This window comes from Teleopsis dalmanni, chromosome X (genome assembly GCF_002237135.1).
Source record: "Teleopsis dalmanni isolate 2A chromosome X, ASM223713v2, whole genome shotgun sequence".
NCBI classification, from domain to species: domain Eukaryota; kingdom Metazoa; phylum Arthropoda; class Insecta; order Diptera; family Diopsidae; genus Teleopsis; species Teleopsis dalmanni.
In genome coordinates, this window is record NC_051848.1 from 75,532,517 (window position 1) to 75,550,014 (window position 17,498).

A 17,498-nucleotide genomic window follows, 5' to 3' on the forward strand; every position below is an offset into this window, starting at 1 on the left:
ATAAAATACCGACATTTTCCTTAACAAAGATAAAGGGCGTTACTCTAAATTTAATTCGAACGTCAAATATCTGGGTATTATTCTGGACTCTAAACTCAGCTGGAAAGACAACTTGGCTGAGAGAGCGGTATGCGCCACCTACTGTTGCAGAAGAGCTATAGGTCGCAGTTGGGGGCTCAAACCGTGCATTATACTCTTGCTCTATTCAGCTGTTGTCGAACCAATTCTTCTGTATGGGGCTGCTTTCTGGTGGCAGGCAACTGAAAAAGCATGCCACACCAAATTAATTGACAAAACTAGGAGGATAGCTGCACTACAAATCACTGGTGCTCTTCGCTTTACCCCCACGCAAGCTCTTTTCGCTATGTTTCATTGGCTGCCATCTCGGCTTCTCGTAAAACAGCAAGCCAAAATAGTTGCAACTAGGCTCAACGCCCCCTCCTGCTGGTCAAGAACTGATATAGGCCACGTGATCATACTGAATCAGGATCTGCCAACTCCCGTCTCTATTGACTACATGTATTGTTACCCAGACCTAATTAGGGGGTTCGAATCTCTTATACCTAGCAGGGAGGACTGGATCCTTGAAAGAGTGATCCCTCTCCAAACGGTTGACATTTACACGGACGGCTCCAAAATAGATAAACGAGTCGGCTGTGGCATTTTCTCTGAAAGACTGGGTCTCAGCATCTCGCTTCGACTTCCGAACCACTCTAGCGTCTTACAAGCCGAAATAATGGCAATTCACCAAGCTGTAAAATGGGTTCTAAGCAATCGAACATCCGATTTACCAATCTCAATTTTTTCTGATAGCCAAGCTGCCATCAGATCACTGATTGGCACCTCAGCCACATCAATCACAACTCAAGACTGCCGTGCTTCACTAAATGACCTAGCTAGGTTTGTTAGGGTCAAACTCATTTGGGTTCCTGGTCACAGGGATATCACAGGAAATTGTAGGGCAGACGATCTAGCCAAGGCAGGTGCTCTTCTCCCTAACATTAACCTCTCTGATATAGGCGTCCCACTTGCTACAGTTAAACTGGCAATCATACAAAACTACCTGAGCATAGCCAAGCAATACTGGGCTGACGAACCTCAATGTCAGATTTCTAGGTTGACTTGGCCGAACTTTGACAAGAAAAGAACCAGTCAGCTACTTCAACTAAGACGGAACCTGCTCAGCACTACGGTATCTGTGTTGACGGGACACTGCGTAATAGGAAGGCACGCTATGAGACTGGGTCTCCCCTTTAACGACTTTTGTCGAGGTTGTGATTCTGAGGATGAGGAGGAGACTGTACTCCATCTCATGTGTCAGTGCCCTTCCCTAGCCAGAAGAAGATTAAAAATCCTTGGATCTCCTTTTCTAATTGACCTGACTGAGTTGTTATCCTGTAATGTTAGGGACCTAGCCAAGTTAATAGAACTGTCAGGTTGGTTTTCCTTTACCTAATAGGGGAGTCGTTACCTTTCTTCGGCGTTAAATGTATACTGATTAAAATCTATATACAAATAACGTAACTCCTGCGGTACCACAATGGGCCTTTATTTGTGCTTAAGTGGGCTTTTTGGGATACAAGGCCGCCACTCCAACCTATACCTATACATATACGTTCTCATCAGAATTGCATATTCGAAAGAAATATAAAGTTCATCTATACCTACATGATGTCAATAGCATTTTCCAGAATAGATTGAAAATTCTGGTGAAATGCCATATTGATGGTTAGATTAGGTTGAGTTTTGTTATTTTTGTGATTATGAACACTGTCACAAATAGCACATCGTGTGGTATAGGATCATAGACGATCATAGATCATAGACGTATAGTTTAGTTGCAAAGAACTCACTTTCATATTGTATAGGTCAGAGGTTAATTAATAGTCGTGCAGTGCAGAAGAAAAGGAGTGAGTTATTTTCCATCACTAATTATTCTTATGAAAATAAATAGACAGACACTATCTGACACTATCTTACACTATCTGTCACTAGGCATATACTCGTTTACTATTTCCGTTATCGCTGACGTCTGTTTATTTTGAAGAAAAGTAGGCGTAATTCCTACATAAAAAATTTCAAACAGAATCTTTCTTTCCGAAAATCAAAATTATTAAAATTCAAGTAAGAATGTTTCAAAAATAGTTAAGATTAAAAATACAGTATTCAAAATTATCGCAAAATGAGTACAATAATAAAAAACGTCGGGAAGGTTATTGGGGCAGCTAGGGGATCCTGTATATTTCGAGGTAGATATAAACTTAATTCAAATCTAAATACAACTAATTTTCATACGTTATTGCTCAAATAGGTGGTAGTCGTTCATTCAGTCGAAAGGGAAAACGTGAGTTATTTGACTATGCGTATTAATTATTCTTGTTAAAATAGTTGTGTTGTTGAGTTCCTAACATCCTAACATCCTAACATCACTTTTATCAATTTTCGTAGAGACAACAGTTAATGCGACAACTGGTGACGAATGTGCTTCAAAAAAGCGAAGTGAAGGTGAACGTAAGTTACTTTTTATATTTATTTTCGTTAAATCAAAATCGATCGAAATTGGTGATGGATGGACACCTGATGTGGATGATCCTTCCTCATCCTACATTCCCCATACTATATGAAATGGGCGATTGTTTATTATAAAACTTTTCTCTCTTACGGATGTGTTATTATGTGGTGTCTATAGTTAAGTTTTCTTATTGAGAATATTAGATTTAGTATTACTGATTTATTTGATTAGCTATTATAAAATCAAATTCATCTAACGTTCATCAGAATGAAATATATGAGGGAAATAAGTAAATTATCTATTATCAATTTTTGTTTTAGATTTTTGTTTCAGTTTGCATCATGTACTTGCATCAACATGTACCATTTCGAGACAGAAAGTATTTGAGTTTTTTTCAAAATTTTCATTAAGAAAATATTAGGAGACGACAGTTTGTTTTGAAGAATTATTATATATTCATAAAAAAATCATTTTATAACTTCCTAAATCAGAATTGCATGCTCCTGAATTCCAAGTAGTCTTTATCATAGCCACAATCAATCTTCGTTTTAAGCTCAACCTTAAATCGATTTCTTGTAAATGTTGACAAAGTATCTATTTTACAGCAGCTATAAGAAGCAATGACAAATACCAGCAGGACGTTAAACATAGTGTAGGAGCCGCATCTTCTACATATCAGGAATACAACACGTACTACAAAACTCTGGAGAAGAAAAAACACAAAAATTGTAGAGAACAACTTGAATTTAAAGTACGGTACTTTGTACGATTACTTTTTAACTGTGATGTGTTCATTTAAAATACATTTACCAGGTTATGCAGAATCCATGACTCCCTACCCTGCCCCAATCTATGTTCCATTTCAGACGATTTCCATGCGTTCCTCAAATTTAAATTTTGTACTCATTTCGTTACTTAATTAAATACATATTTTTTAATACAACCAAATGACTTTTAATCTTGCACTCATTTTTTATGGACTTGCACGCAGTATAAGAAGAGAGAGTTTCCTATTGCTGTGGAAATTGTGTTCTTCTTTGCCAAAAAAAAACACAGACTTCATCTGTACGACTTTACGTTTATTACGTATATAAGCGTATATTAGCATATAAGTATATTAACATCTGCTAATCAATAACATATTTTAAGTATTAATGTCTCTCAATGTAATAAAAATGTTTCTTTCAGAACGCTATTTTCATCTGGGAGAGGACAAGGACAATGGATACTTTAATGTTAAAGCAGAGTGAATTTAAATTTATTTACTTTATATCTGTTGCATATTACGATCGTGTACTAATAAATTTCTTTAAAATAGATTAGTAAATGCTTCTAGTTAAAGTATAATGATTTGTGAGAGAGACTTAGAGGCTTTGTAATGACATTGGTGTAAGATGATGATTCCAATTGTTCACAGCTCGTTTGCGACTCCCAAAGCACTCGGCGATCAAACAACAAACAACAACCGACCAGGTCCGGACGGAATTATTCCCGCCGATATTCAACAGGGTGAATTCATAATCCTCCCCTGGCTTCTAAGCATTTACAATAGTTATATTAAGCTTATGTATGTCCCAAGCTGCTGGAGAGTGGCTCGAGTAGTATTCATTCCCAAAGCAGGGAAAATAACTCACTGCAGTGCCAAGGACTATAGACCAATCAGTCTGTCTTCTTTTCTTCTGAAAGTACTGGAGAGAGTTCTTGATCTGCATATCAGGAACAAGATAAACCCAGCGCTCTTATTTCCATCACAGCATGCTTATACTAAAGGCAAGTCTGTCGATACTGCGCTTCATGCACTCATCTCGCAAGTTGACCATTCCATCTCTCTCAGGGAATACACACTTGCCACTTTTCTCGATATTGAGGGCGCTTTCAACAATGTCTGCTCCAATGGTATCATAAAATCCCTATCAAAGTTAAATCTCGACAATAGTCTGGTTAAATTTGTAGAGGCCCTTCTCAAAACTAGGATTATCACATCCGACATCGGAAGTGTTCAATCCTCCAGAGTGATGCCTCTCCAAACGGTTGACATTTACACGGACGGCTCCAAAATCGATAAACGAGTCGGCTGTGGCATTTTCTCTGAAGGACTGGGTCTCAGCATCTCGCTTCGACTTCCGAACCACTCTAGCGTCTTACAAGCCGAAATAATGGCAATTCACCAAGCTGTAAAATGGGTTCTAAGCAATCGAACATCCGATTTACCAATCTCAATTTTTTCTGATAGCCAAGCTGCCATCAGATCACTGATTGGCACCTCAGCCACATCAATCACAACTCAAGACTGCCGTGCTTCACTAAATGACCTAGCTAGGTTTGTTAGGGTCAAACTCATTTGGGTTCCTGGTCACAGGGATATCACAGGAAATTGTAGGGCAGACGATATAGCCAAGGCAAGTGCTCTTCTCCCTAACATTAACCTCTCTGATATAGGCGTCCCACTTACTACAGTTAAACTGGCAATCATACAAAACTACCTGAGCATAGCCAAGCAATACTGGGCTGACGAACCTCAATGTCAGATTTCTAGGTTGACTTGGCCGAACTTTGACAAGAAAAGAACCAGTCAGCTACTTCAACTAAGACGGAACCTGCTCAGCACTACGGTATCTGTGTTGACGGGACACTGCGTAATAGAAAGGCACGCTATGAGACTGGGTCTCCCCTTTAACGACTTTTGTCGAGGTTGTGATTCTGAGGATGAGGAGGAGACTGTACTCCATCTCATGTGTCAGTGCCCTTCCCTAGCCAGAAGAAGATTAAAAATCCTTGGATCTCCTTTTCTAACTGACCTGACTGAGTTGTCATCCTGTAATGTTAGGGACCTAGCCAAGTTCATAGAACTGTCAGGTTGGTTTTCCTTTACCTAATAGGGGAGTCGTTACCTTTCTTCGGCGTTAAATGTATACTGATTAAAATCTATATACAAATAACGTAACTCCTGTGGTACCACAATGGGCCTTTATTTGTGCTTAAGTGGGCTTTTTGGGATACAAGGCCGCCACTCCAACCTATACCTATACATATACGTTCTCATCAGAATTGCATATTCGAAAGAAATATAAAGTTCATCTATACCTACATGATGTCAATAGCATTTTCCAGAATAGATTGAAAATTCTGGTGAAATGCCATATTGATGGTTAGGTTAGGTTGAGTTTTGTTATTTTTGTGATTATGAACACTGTCACAAATTGCACACCGTGTGGTATAGGATCATAGACGATCATAGATCATAGACGTATAGTTTAGTTGCAAAGAACTCACTTTCATATTGTATAGGTCAGAGGTTAATTAAGAATCGTGCAGTGCAGAAGAAAAGGAGTGAGTTATTTTCCATCACTAATTATTCTTATGAAAATAAATAGACAGACACTATCTGACACTATCTTACACTATCTGTCACTAGGCATATACTCGTTTACTATTTCCGTTATCGCTGACGTCTGTTTATTTTGAAGAAAAGTAGGCGTAATTCCTACATAAAAAATTTCAAACAGAATCTTTCTTTCCGAAAATCAAAATTATTAAAATTCAAGTAAGAATGTTTCAAAAATAGTTAAGATTAAAAATACAGTATTCAAAATTATCGCAAAATGAGTACAATAATAAAAAACGTCGGGAAGGTTATTGGGGCAGCTAGGGGATCCTGTATATTTCGAGGTAGATATAAACTTAATTCAAATCTAAATACAACTAATTTTCATACGTTATTGCTCAAATAGGTGGTAGTCGTTCATTCAGTCGAAAGGGAAAACGTGAGTTATTTGACTATGCGTATTAATTATTCTTGTTAAAATAGTTGTGTTGTTGAGTTCCTAACATCCTAACATCCTAACATCACTTTTATCAATTTTCGTAGAGACAACAGTTAATGCGACAACTGGTGACGAATGTGCTTCAAAAAAGCGAAGTGAAGGTGAACGTAAGTTACTTTTTATATTTATTTTCGTTAAATCAAAATCGATCGAAATTGGTGATGGATGGACACCTGATGTGGATGATCCTTCTTCATCCTACATTCCCCATACTATATGAAATGGGCGATTGTTTATTATAAAACTTTTCTCTCTTACGGATGTGTTATTATGTGGTGTCTATAGTTAAGTTTTCTTATTGAGAATATTAGATTTAGTATTACTGATTTATTTGATTAGCTATTATAAAATCAAATTCATCTAACGTTCATCAGAATGAAATATATGAGGGAAATAAGTAAATTATCTATTATCAATTTTTGTTTTAGATTTTTGTTTCAGTTTGCATCATGTACTGATCCCATTTCGAGACAGAAAGTATTTGATTTTTTTTCAAAATTTTCATTAAGAAAATATTAGGAGACGACAGTTTGTTTTGAAGAATTTTATAATTTCCTAAATCAGAATTGCATGCTCCTGAATTCCAAGTAGTCTTTATCATGGCCACAATCAATCTTCGTTTTAAGCTCAACCTTAAACCGATTTCTTGTAAATGTTAACAAAGTATCTTTTTACAGCAGCTATAAGAAGCAATGACAAATACCAGCAGGACGTTAAGCATAGTGTAGGAGCCGCATCTTCTACATATCAGGAATACAACACGTACTACAAAACTCTGGAGAAGAAAAAACACAAAAATTGTAGAGAACAACTTGAATTTAAAGTACGGTACTTTGTACGATTACTTTTTAACTGTGATGTTTTCATTTAAAATACATTTACCAGGTTATGCAGAATCCATGACTCCCTACCCTGCCCCAATCTATGTTGCATTTCAGACGATTACCATGCGTTCCTCAAATTTAAATTTTGTACTCATTTCGTTACTTAATTAAATACATATTTTTTAATACAACCAAATGACTTTTAATCTTGCACTCATTTTTTATGGACTTGCACGCAGTATAAGAAGAGAGAGTTTCCTATTGCTGTGGAAATTGTGTTCTTCTTTGCCAAAAAACAACACAGACTTCATCTGTACGGCTTTACGTTTATTACGTATATAAGCGTATATTAACATATAAGTATATTAACATCTGCTAATCAATAACATATTTTAAGTATTAATGTCTCTCAATGTAATAAAAATGTTTCTTTCAGAACGCTATTTTCATCTGGGAGAGGACAAGGACAATGGATACTTTAATGTTAAAGCAGAGTGAATTTAAATTTATTTACTTTATATCTATTGCATATTACGATCGTGTACTAATATATTTCTTTAAAATAGATTAGTAAATGCTTCTAGTTAAAGTATAATGATTTGTAAGAGAGACTTAGATGCTTTGTAATGACATTGGTGTAAGATGATGATTCCAATTGTTCACAGCTCGTTTGCGACTCCCAAAGCACTCGGCGATCAAACAACAAACAACAACCGACCAGGTCCGGACGGAATTATTCCCGCCGATATTCAACAGGGTGAATTCATAATCCTCCCCTGGCTTCTAAGCATTTACAATAGTTGTATTAAGCTTATGTATGTCCCAAGCTGCTGGAGAGTGGCTCGAGTAGTATTCATTCCCAAAGCAGGGAAAATAACTCACTGCAGTGCCAAGGACTATAGACCAATCAGTCTGTCTTCTTTTCTTCCGAAAGTACTGGAGAGAGTTCTTGATCTGCATATCAGGAACAAGATAAACCCAGCGCTCTTATCTCCATCACAGCATGCTTATACTAAAGGCAAGTCTGTCGATACTGCGCTTCATGCACTCATCTCGCAAGTTGACCATTCCATCTCTCTCAGGGAATACACACTTGCCACTTTTCTCGATATTCAGGGCGCTTTCAACAATGTCTGCTCCAATGGTATCATAAAATCCCTCTCAAAGTTAAATCTCGACAATAGTCTGGTTAAATTTGTAGAGGCCCTTCTCAAAACTAGGATTATCACATCCGACATCGGAAGTGTTCAATCCTCCAGAGCAGTCTGTCGGGGAACGCCACAAGGTGGGGTTCTCTCTCCTCTTCTATGGAACATAGCGGTTAATTCGTTGTTAAAACTTTTGGAACAATCCGGATGCAGTGTTATAGCTTATGCGGACGACATTGCTATTGCCTCATCTGGCAAATTCCCCCAAGTTCTATCCAATGTTATTAACTCTGCGCTCCTCATTGTAACTGAATGGTGTAGGGAATTCGGTCTGGATATTAGCCCCGCAAAGGCAGAGGTTATTATCTTCATCAGGAAATATAAAATACCGACATTTTCCTTAACAAAGATAAAGGGCGTTACTCTAAATTTAATTCGAACGTCAAATATCTGGGTATTATTCTGGACTCTAAACTCAGCTGGAAAGACAACTTGGCTGAGAGAGCGGTATGCGCCACCTACTGTTGCAGAAGAGCTATAGGTCGCAGTTGGGGGCTCAAACCGTGCATTATACTCTTGCTCTATTCAGCTGTTGTCGAACCAATTCTTCTGTATGGGGCTGCTTTCTGGTGGCAGGCAACTGAAAAAGCATGCCACACCAAATTAATTGACAAAACTAGGAGGATAGCTGCACTACAAATCACTGGTGCTCTTCGCTTTACCCCCACGCAAGCTCTTTTCGCTATGTTTCATTGGCTGCCATCTCGGCTTCTCGTAAAACAGCAAGCCAAAATAGTTGCAACTAGGCTCAACGCCCCCTCCTGCTGGTCAAGAACTGATATAGGCCACGTGATCATACTGAATCAGGATCTGCCAACTCCCGTCTCTATTGACTACATGTATTGTTACCCAGACCTAATTAGGGGGTTCGAATCTCTTATACCTAGCAGGGAGGACTGGATCCTTGAAAGAGTGATCCCTCTCCAAACGGTTGACATTTACACGGACGGCTCCAAAATAGATAAACGAGTCGGCTGTGGCATTTTCTCTGAAAGACTGGGTCTCAGCATCTCGCTTCGACTTCCGAACCACTCTAGCGTCTTACAAGCCGAAATAATGGCAATTCACCAAGCTGTAAAATGGGTTCTAAGCAATCGAACATCCGATTTACCAATCTCAATTTTTTCTGATAGCCAAGCTGCCATCAGATCACTGATTGGCACCTCAGCCACATCAATCACAACTCAAGACTGCCGTGCTTCACTAAATGACCTAGCTAGGTTTGTTAGGGTCAAACTCATTTGGGTTCCTGGTCACAGGGATATCACAGGAAATTGTAGGGCAGACGATCTAGCCAAGGCAGGTGCTCTTCTCCCTAACATTAACCTCTCTGATATAGGCGTCCCACTTGCTACAGTTAAACTGGCAATCATACAAAACTACCTGAGCATAGCCAAGCAATACTGGGCTGACGAACCTCAATGTCAGATTTCTAGGTTGACTTGGCCGAACTTTGACAAGAAAAGAACCAGTCAGCTACTTCAACTAAGACGGAACCTGCTCAGCACTACGGTATCTGTGTTGACGGGACACTGCGTAATAGGAAGGCACGCTATGAGACTGGGTCTCCCCTTTAACGACTTTTGTCGAGGTTGTGATTCTGAGGATGAGGAGGAGACTGTACTCCATCTCATGTGTCAGTGCCCTTCCCTAGCCAGAAGAAGATTAAAAATCCTTGGATCTCCTTTTCTAATTGACCTGACTGAGTTGTTATCCTGTAATGTTAGGGACCTAGCCAAGTTAATAGAACTGTCAGGTTGGTTTTCCTTTACCTAATAGGGGAGTCGTTACCTTTCTTCGGCGTTAAATGTATACTGATTAAAATCTATATACAAATAACGTAACTCCTGCGGTACCACAATGGGCCTTTATTTGTGCTTAAGTGGGCTTTTTGGGATACAAGGCCGCCACTCCAACCTATACCTATACATATACGTTCTCATCAGAATTGCATATTCGAAAGAAATATAAAGTTCATCTATACCTACATGATGTCAATAGCATTTTCCAGAATAGATTGAAAATTCTGGTGAAATGCCATATTGATGGTTAGATTAGGTTGAGTTTTGTTATTTTTGTGATTATGAACACTGTCACAAATAGCACATCGTGTGGTATAGGATCATAGACGATCATAGATCATAGACGTATAGTTTAGTTGCAAAGAACTCACTTTCATATTGTATAGGTCAGAGGTTAATTAATAGTCGTGCAGTGCAGAAGAAAAGGAGTGAGTTATTTTCCATCACTAATTATTCTTATGAAAATAAATAGACAGACACTATCTGACACTATCTTACACTATCTGTCACTAGGCATATACTCGTTTACTATTTCCGTTATCGCTGACGTCTGTTTATTTTGAAGAAAAGTAGGCGTAATTCCTACATAAAAAATTTCAAACAGAATCTTTCTTTCCGAAAATCAAAATTATTAAAATTCAAGTAAGAATGTTTCAAAAATAGTTAAGATTAAAAATACAGTATTCAAAATTATCGCAAAATGAGTACAATAATAAAAAACGTCGGAAAGGTTATTGGGGCAGCTAGGGGATCCTGTATATTTCGAGGTAGATATAAACTTAATTCAAATCTAAATACAACTAATTTTCATACGTTATTGCTCAAATAGGTGGTAGTCGTTCATTCAGTCGAAAGGGAAAACGTGAGTTATTTGACTATACGTATTAATTATTCTTGTTAAAATAGTTGTGTTGTTGAGTTCCTAACATCCTAACATCACTTTTATCAATTTTCGTAGAGACAACAGTTAATGCGACAACTGGTGACGAATGTGCTTCAAAAAAGCGAAGTGAAGGTGAACGTAAGTTACTTTTTATATTTATTTTCGTTAAATCAAAATCGATCGAAATTGGTGATGGATGGACACCTGATGTGGATGATCGTTCCTCATCCTACATTCCCCATACTATATGAAATGGGCGATTGTTTATTGTAAAACTTTTCTCTCTTACGGATGTGTTATTATGTGGTGTCTATAGTTAAGTTTTCTTATTGAGAATATTAGATTTAGTATTACTGATTTATTTGATTAGCTATTATAAAATCAAATTCATCTAACGTTCATCAGAATGAAATATATGAGGGAAATAAGTAAATTATCTATTATCAATTTTTGTTTTAGATTTTTGTTTCAGTTTGCATCATATACTGATCCCATTTCGAGACAGAAAGTATTTGAGTTTTTTTCAATATTTTCATTAAGAAAATATTAGGAGACGACAGTTTGTTTTGAAGAATTATTATATATTCATAAAAAAATCATTTTATAACTTCCTAAATCAGAATTGCATGCTCCTGAATTCCAAGTAGTCTTTATCATGGCCACAATTAATCTTCGTTTTAAGCTCAACCTTAAATCGATTTCTTGTAAATGTTAACAAAGTATCTATTTTACAGCAGCTATAAGAAGCAATGACAAATACCAGCAGGACGTTAAGCATAGTGTAGGAGCCGCATCTTCTACATATCAGGAATACAACACGTACTACAAAACTCTGGAGAAGAAAAAAAACAAAAGTTGTAGAGAACAACTTGAATTTAAAGTACGGTACTTTGTACGATTACTTTTTAACTGTGATGTTTTCATTTAAAATACATTTACCAGGTTATGCAGAATCCATGACTCCCTACCCTGCCCCAATCTATGTTGCATTTCAGACGATTACCATGCGTTCCTCAAATTTAAATTTTGTACTCATTTCGTTACTTAATTAAATACATATTTTTTAATACAACCAAATGACTTTTAATCTTGCACTCATTTTTTATGGACTTGCACGCAGTATAAGAAGAGAGAGTTTCCTATTGCTGTGGAAATTGTGTTCTTCTTTGCCAAAAAAAAAACACAGACTTCATCTGTACGACTTTACGTTTATTACGTATATAAGCGTATATTAGCATATAAGTATATTAACATCTGCTAATCAATAACATATTTTAAGTATTAATGTCTCTCAATGTAATAAAAATGTTTCTTTCAGAACGCTATTTTCATCTGGGAGAGGACAAGGACAATGGATACTTTAATGTTAAAGCAGAGTGAATTTAAATTTATTTACTTTATATCTGTTGCATATTACGATCGTGTACTAATATATTTCTTTAAAATAGATTAGTAAATGCTTCTAGTTAAAGTATAATGATTTGTGAGAGAGACTTAGAGGCTTTGTAATGACATTGGTGTAAGATGATGATTCCAATTGTTCACAGCTCGTTTGCGACTCCCAAAGCACTCGGCGATCAAACAACAAACAACAACCGACCAGGTCCGGACGGAATTATTCCCGCCGATATTCAACAGGGTGAATTCATAATCCTCCCCTGGCTTCTAAGCATTTACAATAGTTATATTAAGCTTATGTATGTCCCAAGCTGCTGGAGAGTGGCTCGAGTAGTATTCATTCCCAAAGCAGGAAAAATAACTCACTGCAGTGCCAAGGACTATAGACCAATCAGTCTGTCTTCTTTTCTTCTGAAAGTACTGGAGAGAGTTCTTGATCTGCATATCAGGAACAAGATAAACCCTGCGCTCTTATCTCCATCACAGCATGCTTATACTAAAGGCAAGTCTGTCGATACTGCGCTTCATGCACTCATCTCGCAAGTTGACCATTCCATCTCTCTCAGGGAATACACACTTGCCACTTTTCTCGATATTGAGGGCGCTTTCAACAATGTCTGCCCCAATGGTATCATAAAATCCCTATCAAAGTTAAATCTCGACAATAGTCTGGTTAAATTTGTAGAGGCCCTTCTCAAGACTAGGATTATCACATCCGACATCGGAAGTTTTCAATCCTCCAGAGCAGTCTGTCGGGGAACGCCACAAGGTGGGGTTCTCTCTCCTCTTCTATGGAACATAGCGGTTAATTCGTTGTTAAAACTTTTGGAACAATCCGGATGCAGTGTTATAGCTTATGCGGACGACATTGCTATTGCCTCATCTGGCAAATTCCCCCAAGTTCTATCCAATGTTATTAACTCTGCGCTCCTCATTGTAACTGAATAGTGTAGGGAATTCGGTCTGGATATTAACCCCGCAAAGACAGAGGTTATTCTCTTCACCAGGAAATATAAAATACCGACATTTTCCTTAACAAAGATAAAGGGCGTTACTCTAAATTTAATTCGAACGTCAAATATCTGGGTATTATTCTGGACTCTAAACTCAGCTGGAAAGACAACTTGGCTGAGAGAGCGGTATGCGCCACCTACTGTTGCAGAAGAGCTATAGGTCGCAGTTGGGGGCTCAAACCGTGCATTATACTCTTGCTCTATTCAGCTGTTGTCGAACCAATTCTTCTGTATGAGGCTGCTTTCTGGTGGCAGGCAACTGAAAAAGCATGCCACACCAAATTAATTGACAAAACTAGGAGGATAGCTGCACTACAAATCACTGGTGCTCTTCGCTTTACCCCCACGCAAGCTCTTTTCGCTATGTTTCATTGGCTGCCATCTCGACTTCTCGTAAAACAGCAAGCCAAAATAGTTGCAACTAGGCTTAACGCCCTCTCCTGCTGGTCAAGCATTGATATAGGCCACGCGATCATACTGAATCAGGATCTGCCAACTCCCGTCTCTATTGACTACATGTGTTGTTACCCAGACCTAATTAGGGGGTTCGAATCTCTTATACCTAGCAGGGAGGACTGGATCCTTGAAAGAGTGATCCCTCTCCAAACGGTTGACATTTACACGGACGGCTCCAAAATCGATAAACGAGTCGGCTGTTATTTTCTTGTAACATTATTTGGTTGTAATGTATTTGTTAATTTCATAATTAAGCTATGTGACATGACTGAATACATTTATGAAATATAGAAAAGATTTTAGACAAAAATTTATTTAAAAAAATCATAATGGGCTTTTTACAGTTTCCATATTAAGAAATAGTAGAAAAAACAATGCTCTATATTAATTTTAATTTGCTTTAAAGTTAATTCAATTTATAAAATATGTATTACGAATTTCAAATTTAATTTAATATACAACTTAAACGTTTAGCAACGCCTGAGGAATTACTCTTTTTCAAGATGGTTGTGATTTGATTAATAGATCTTTGATTTGATAAAAACATTGTTCTTTTTTCGGATGTTAAGTTCCAATCTACGGAAAAAAGCCTTTCAGAAGATGCACTACTTGCTGGTGTTGCAAATAATTTGCAAGAAACTTTGTGAAGTAAAGGAAACTCATTTTTATGCATTACCACCATTACAAAACATTGAAATCATTAGAATGATTGGTCTAAACATTCATATCTATCAAATCCTTTTTATAGATTCTTTGGCATTAGTTGTTTCGCGTCGCTTAGCACAAAATTTTTAAAAATCTCATTGTCATTATTGCTTTCTATTGACTTTTTAGTGAAAATAAAACACTATTGTAAATGCAAGAGAACGTATTTCGAATAAAGTATTATTAAATTCTATGTCTTAAACTAACATCGTGAAATATGTAACTGTAGTGTTATTGATCTCTATTTAAAATTTTTATTTATATAAAAATCTGTGCGATTAGTGGAGTAACATTAGTATGACTTTCTCAGCATTAAGTTCCTAGATTAGGTTCTATAGATAAGAAAGAACAAATCATACAACAAATAATGCCTCTACAAACAGAATAGTATTAAAGTTTAACAATTGAAAATAAAATTATGATTAATTAATTAATTCAATTATTCTACAGCTGGTTTATGATTTCGTTCTAATATAAACACAGCAAGTAAAATTGTTAATAAAAACTTTTATAGTAAAAGTAACAAAACTCCAGAAAAATATGTGAACAAAAAAGTCAAGTACGGCTTTGGATCAGTTGGTTAAGGTGCGCTGATTCTGAGCTTCACATTTGGCAGGACCCGAGTTCGATTCCTGGTACTTGCAGTCTCAAAAATAATTATTTACGAACAATTAAATACAAGAATTATTTCCAAGACCACTGATGATGGGTATTTGGCAATACTCGAAACAGCTGTATGGTCAGCCAAAAATTCAATTAATTAAAATAATATAAAAAATAAATTTTTGTTGTTGTATTTCACTACTGTTCGAAAAAACCTCTTTATAAAAATCTGTACATTATATGTAGAAACTGAGTACATAATAAAGAAGATAGTTTTGTATTAGTTGTAAACTAGCAGCCTTATTCATAAAAAATTATAGAAGGTTTGTAACACTGTTTATCCAAAATGTTATTTAACAGTATTACAAAGCATTTGTAAAGCTCTATGTATATGAATATGAATAGAATTGAAATATTGCAAAAATACGACGCATCTTATCTTCAGCGCTCCAAATGTGTCCTCTGTCTTTTTTGCTGCAATACTTAATCATTTTTTTGTACTTGAGCACAACTATTTTGCCTTGTTTCGAGGTAACACTTATATTGATTTCATTTTGTTCATCACAGTGTTGTAAAAGAGTTCATTCTAGACAGTGATGTAATTAACATTTGTTTTATAGTTATCGAAGGTTTATAAAACGTTTATGAATAGGTTGCGTTATAATGCCATTATAAAGTTAAAATACGTTTTAACTAAAATGCATTTAAAAAGCATTGTAAGAAATTTTTATGAATAAGGCTGCAAATCTATTTCTGAAAGAGAAATTTACTACGTTTTAAAAATAATTGATTAAACTTTTAAGAAATTGTTTAAACAATTAAGATTGTTTATATTTTTGTACTAATAATAACATTTAAATTTCAAAAAAAAAATTTTTTCAAAACATATCCCCCGAATTTTCATTGCTTGTATTTTATTTAGATTCAGTTTTATATTTTAATACGAAATAAAAATTTTCAAGGTGGCTTTATTTTTTGAAATTTTGAAATTTTTTTTTTTTCTCGCAAAACACATCAAGTACATGCGTACTCTATTTTCATTGAACGAATGTTTAAAGAATATACTACAAATTTCTCACATAATATTTTTAATTTCGATTAGTAATAAAATTCTACATAAAACTCAAACATTTCAGGACGATATTATCTTTTAGAAGTACTTCTAAAAAATAAAACCATCCTTCACTTCAAACTAAACACATACGCACGAATTTTTATTAAAAAAAAATAAGAGGAATATGTCACATAAATTTTTAGCCTTTAGTTTTGGCTCAGATAAACGAATAAATTCTACTTAAAGAAAAATATATTCTCTGCAATATTAATGATTATTAATTATTAAGTAATTAAAAACAATTAATATATCAGGCGACGTTAATGTTACTCATACGTACCGTAATACCATTAAATCAATTTTCTAAGAAAAACGACACAAAAATGTTTACATTTTATTTCTGTGTTTTTGGTTTCGCTTTGTGTTTTTTCGAAGTTGCGTCTTTACTGAACTAAGACTTATTTTCGCTGGGAGTCGTTGTTTTTTCGAATTGCGTTGTTTTTTTTTATTTTTTCAAAGTGCGAATTGCGATGTTTTTTTATTATTATTCAGAGAATAATTTTTAAATTTTCTAAAATGTAATTTCCCGTTTTGTAAATTTAAATTTTGTTTGGATTTCGGGGAGTCCCAAAATCAATTTTGCATTCCATTATTTGATTCTTGATTGAAGTGAAAAGATTTTTCAATAATTGTAAAAAGCATAGTTGCAGTGGAAGGTTGATTAGAAATAAAGGTAAATAAAATATTTTTTAAATAATATAATTCTGTGAACTTGTTTATTTAGATTAGATTATGCTGAGAGACCATAAAGTTCACGCGTAGACTATTAACCCATTAAATACCAGGCAAGTTAAAACTTGGAATTTTATGGTGAAATTTTCAGAAAGGTCTTATTTTACGTTAAAAATATTCCCTGCAAAATTAAATTTTTTTTTGAAAAGTAGTTTTCCGGAAAAGTGCCGTGTGGTCAACCACACGCTGGGACCCATAGCACATTTTTCTCACTTCGATAGTACAAACATGTTTATATGTGTTTTGTTCGCAAATATAGTATTTAGTTACTTTTATGGTGAAGTAAGTATCATTTTAAGTTGTGTAAAATACGTGTAAGTATAAAATTTTATGTTTTATGCTTTTCAAATATTTATTAATCAAAAAAAATATTTGAATTATTTTTTAAATAATTATTATTACTTGCGTCATTGTCTACGATCAA

The 17,498-nt window shown here is 35.6% G+C and overlaps 3 protein-coding genes across 6 annotated transcripts; all 3 read left to right on the forward strand.

Annotated features, from left to right (window-relative positions):
• The first annotated feature begins 2,112 nt into the window (after window positions 1-2,112).
• LOC119687828 lies at window positions 2,113-3,460 on the forward strand. 2 transcript variants are annotated; one of them, XM_038102339.1, is made up of 5 exons: window positions 2,113-2,249; window positions 2,312-2,344; window positions 2,449-2,511; window positions 3,118-3,263; window positions 3,326-3,460. In XM_038102339.1, the coding sequence occupies exons 1-5, from the start codon at window positions 2,183-2,185 to the stop codon at window positions 3,341-3,343; spliced, it is 327 nt and encodes a 108-aa protein (XP_037958267.1). In that variant the 5' UTR covers window positions 2,113-2,182; the 3' UTR covers window positions 3,344-3,460. The 2 variants fall into 2 exon arrangements, with proteins under 2 accessions (XP_037958267.1, XP_037958268.1); XM_038102340.1 differs by having other exon boundaries at window positions 3,121-3,263.
• Window positions 3,461-6,044: 2,584 nt separating this feature from the next.
• On the forward strand, window positions 6,045-7,351 carry LOC119687830. 2 transcript variants are annotated; one of them, XM_038102343.1, is made up of 5 exons: window positions 6,045-6,181; window positions 6,244-6,276; window positions 6,381-6,443; window positions 7,014-7,159; window positions 7,222-7,351. In XM_038102343.1, exons 1-5 carry the CDS (start codon window positions 6,115-6,117, stop codon window positions 7,237-7,239), a joined length of 327 nt encoding a protein of 108 aa, XP_037958271.1. In that variant the 5' UTR covers window positions 6,045-6,114; the 3' UTR covers window positions 7,240-7,351. The 2 variants fall into 2 exon arrangements, with proteins under 2 accessions (XP_037958271.1, XP_037958272.1); XM_038102344.1 differs by having other exon boundaries at window positions 7,017-7,159.
• A 3,449-nt stretch (window positions 7,352-10,800) lies between these two features.
• On the forward strand, window positions 10,801-12,125 carry LOC119690157. 2 transcript variants are annotated; one of them, XM_038105155.1, is made up of 5 exons: window positions 10,801-10,937; window positions 11,000-11,032; window positions 11,129-11,191; window positions 11,788-11,933; window positions 11,996-12,125. In XM_038105155.1, the coding sequence occupies exons 1-5, from the start codon at window positions 10,871-10,873 to the stop codon at window positions 12,011-12,013; spliced, it is 327 nt and encodes a 108-aa protein (XP_037961083.1). In that variant the 5' UTR covers window positions 10,801-10,870; the 3' UTR covers window positions 12,014-12,125. The 2 variants fall into 2 exon arrangements, with proteins under 2 accessions (XP_037961083.1, XP_037961084.1); XM_038105156.1 differs by having other exon boundaries at window positions 11,791-11,933.
• Window positions 12,126-17,498: the final 5,373 nt, after the last annotated feature.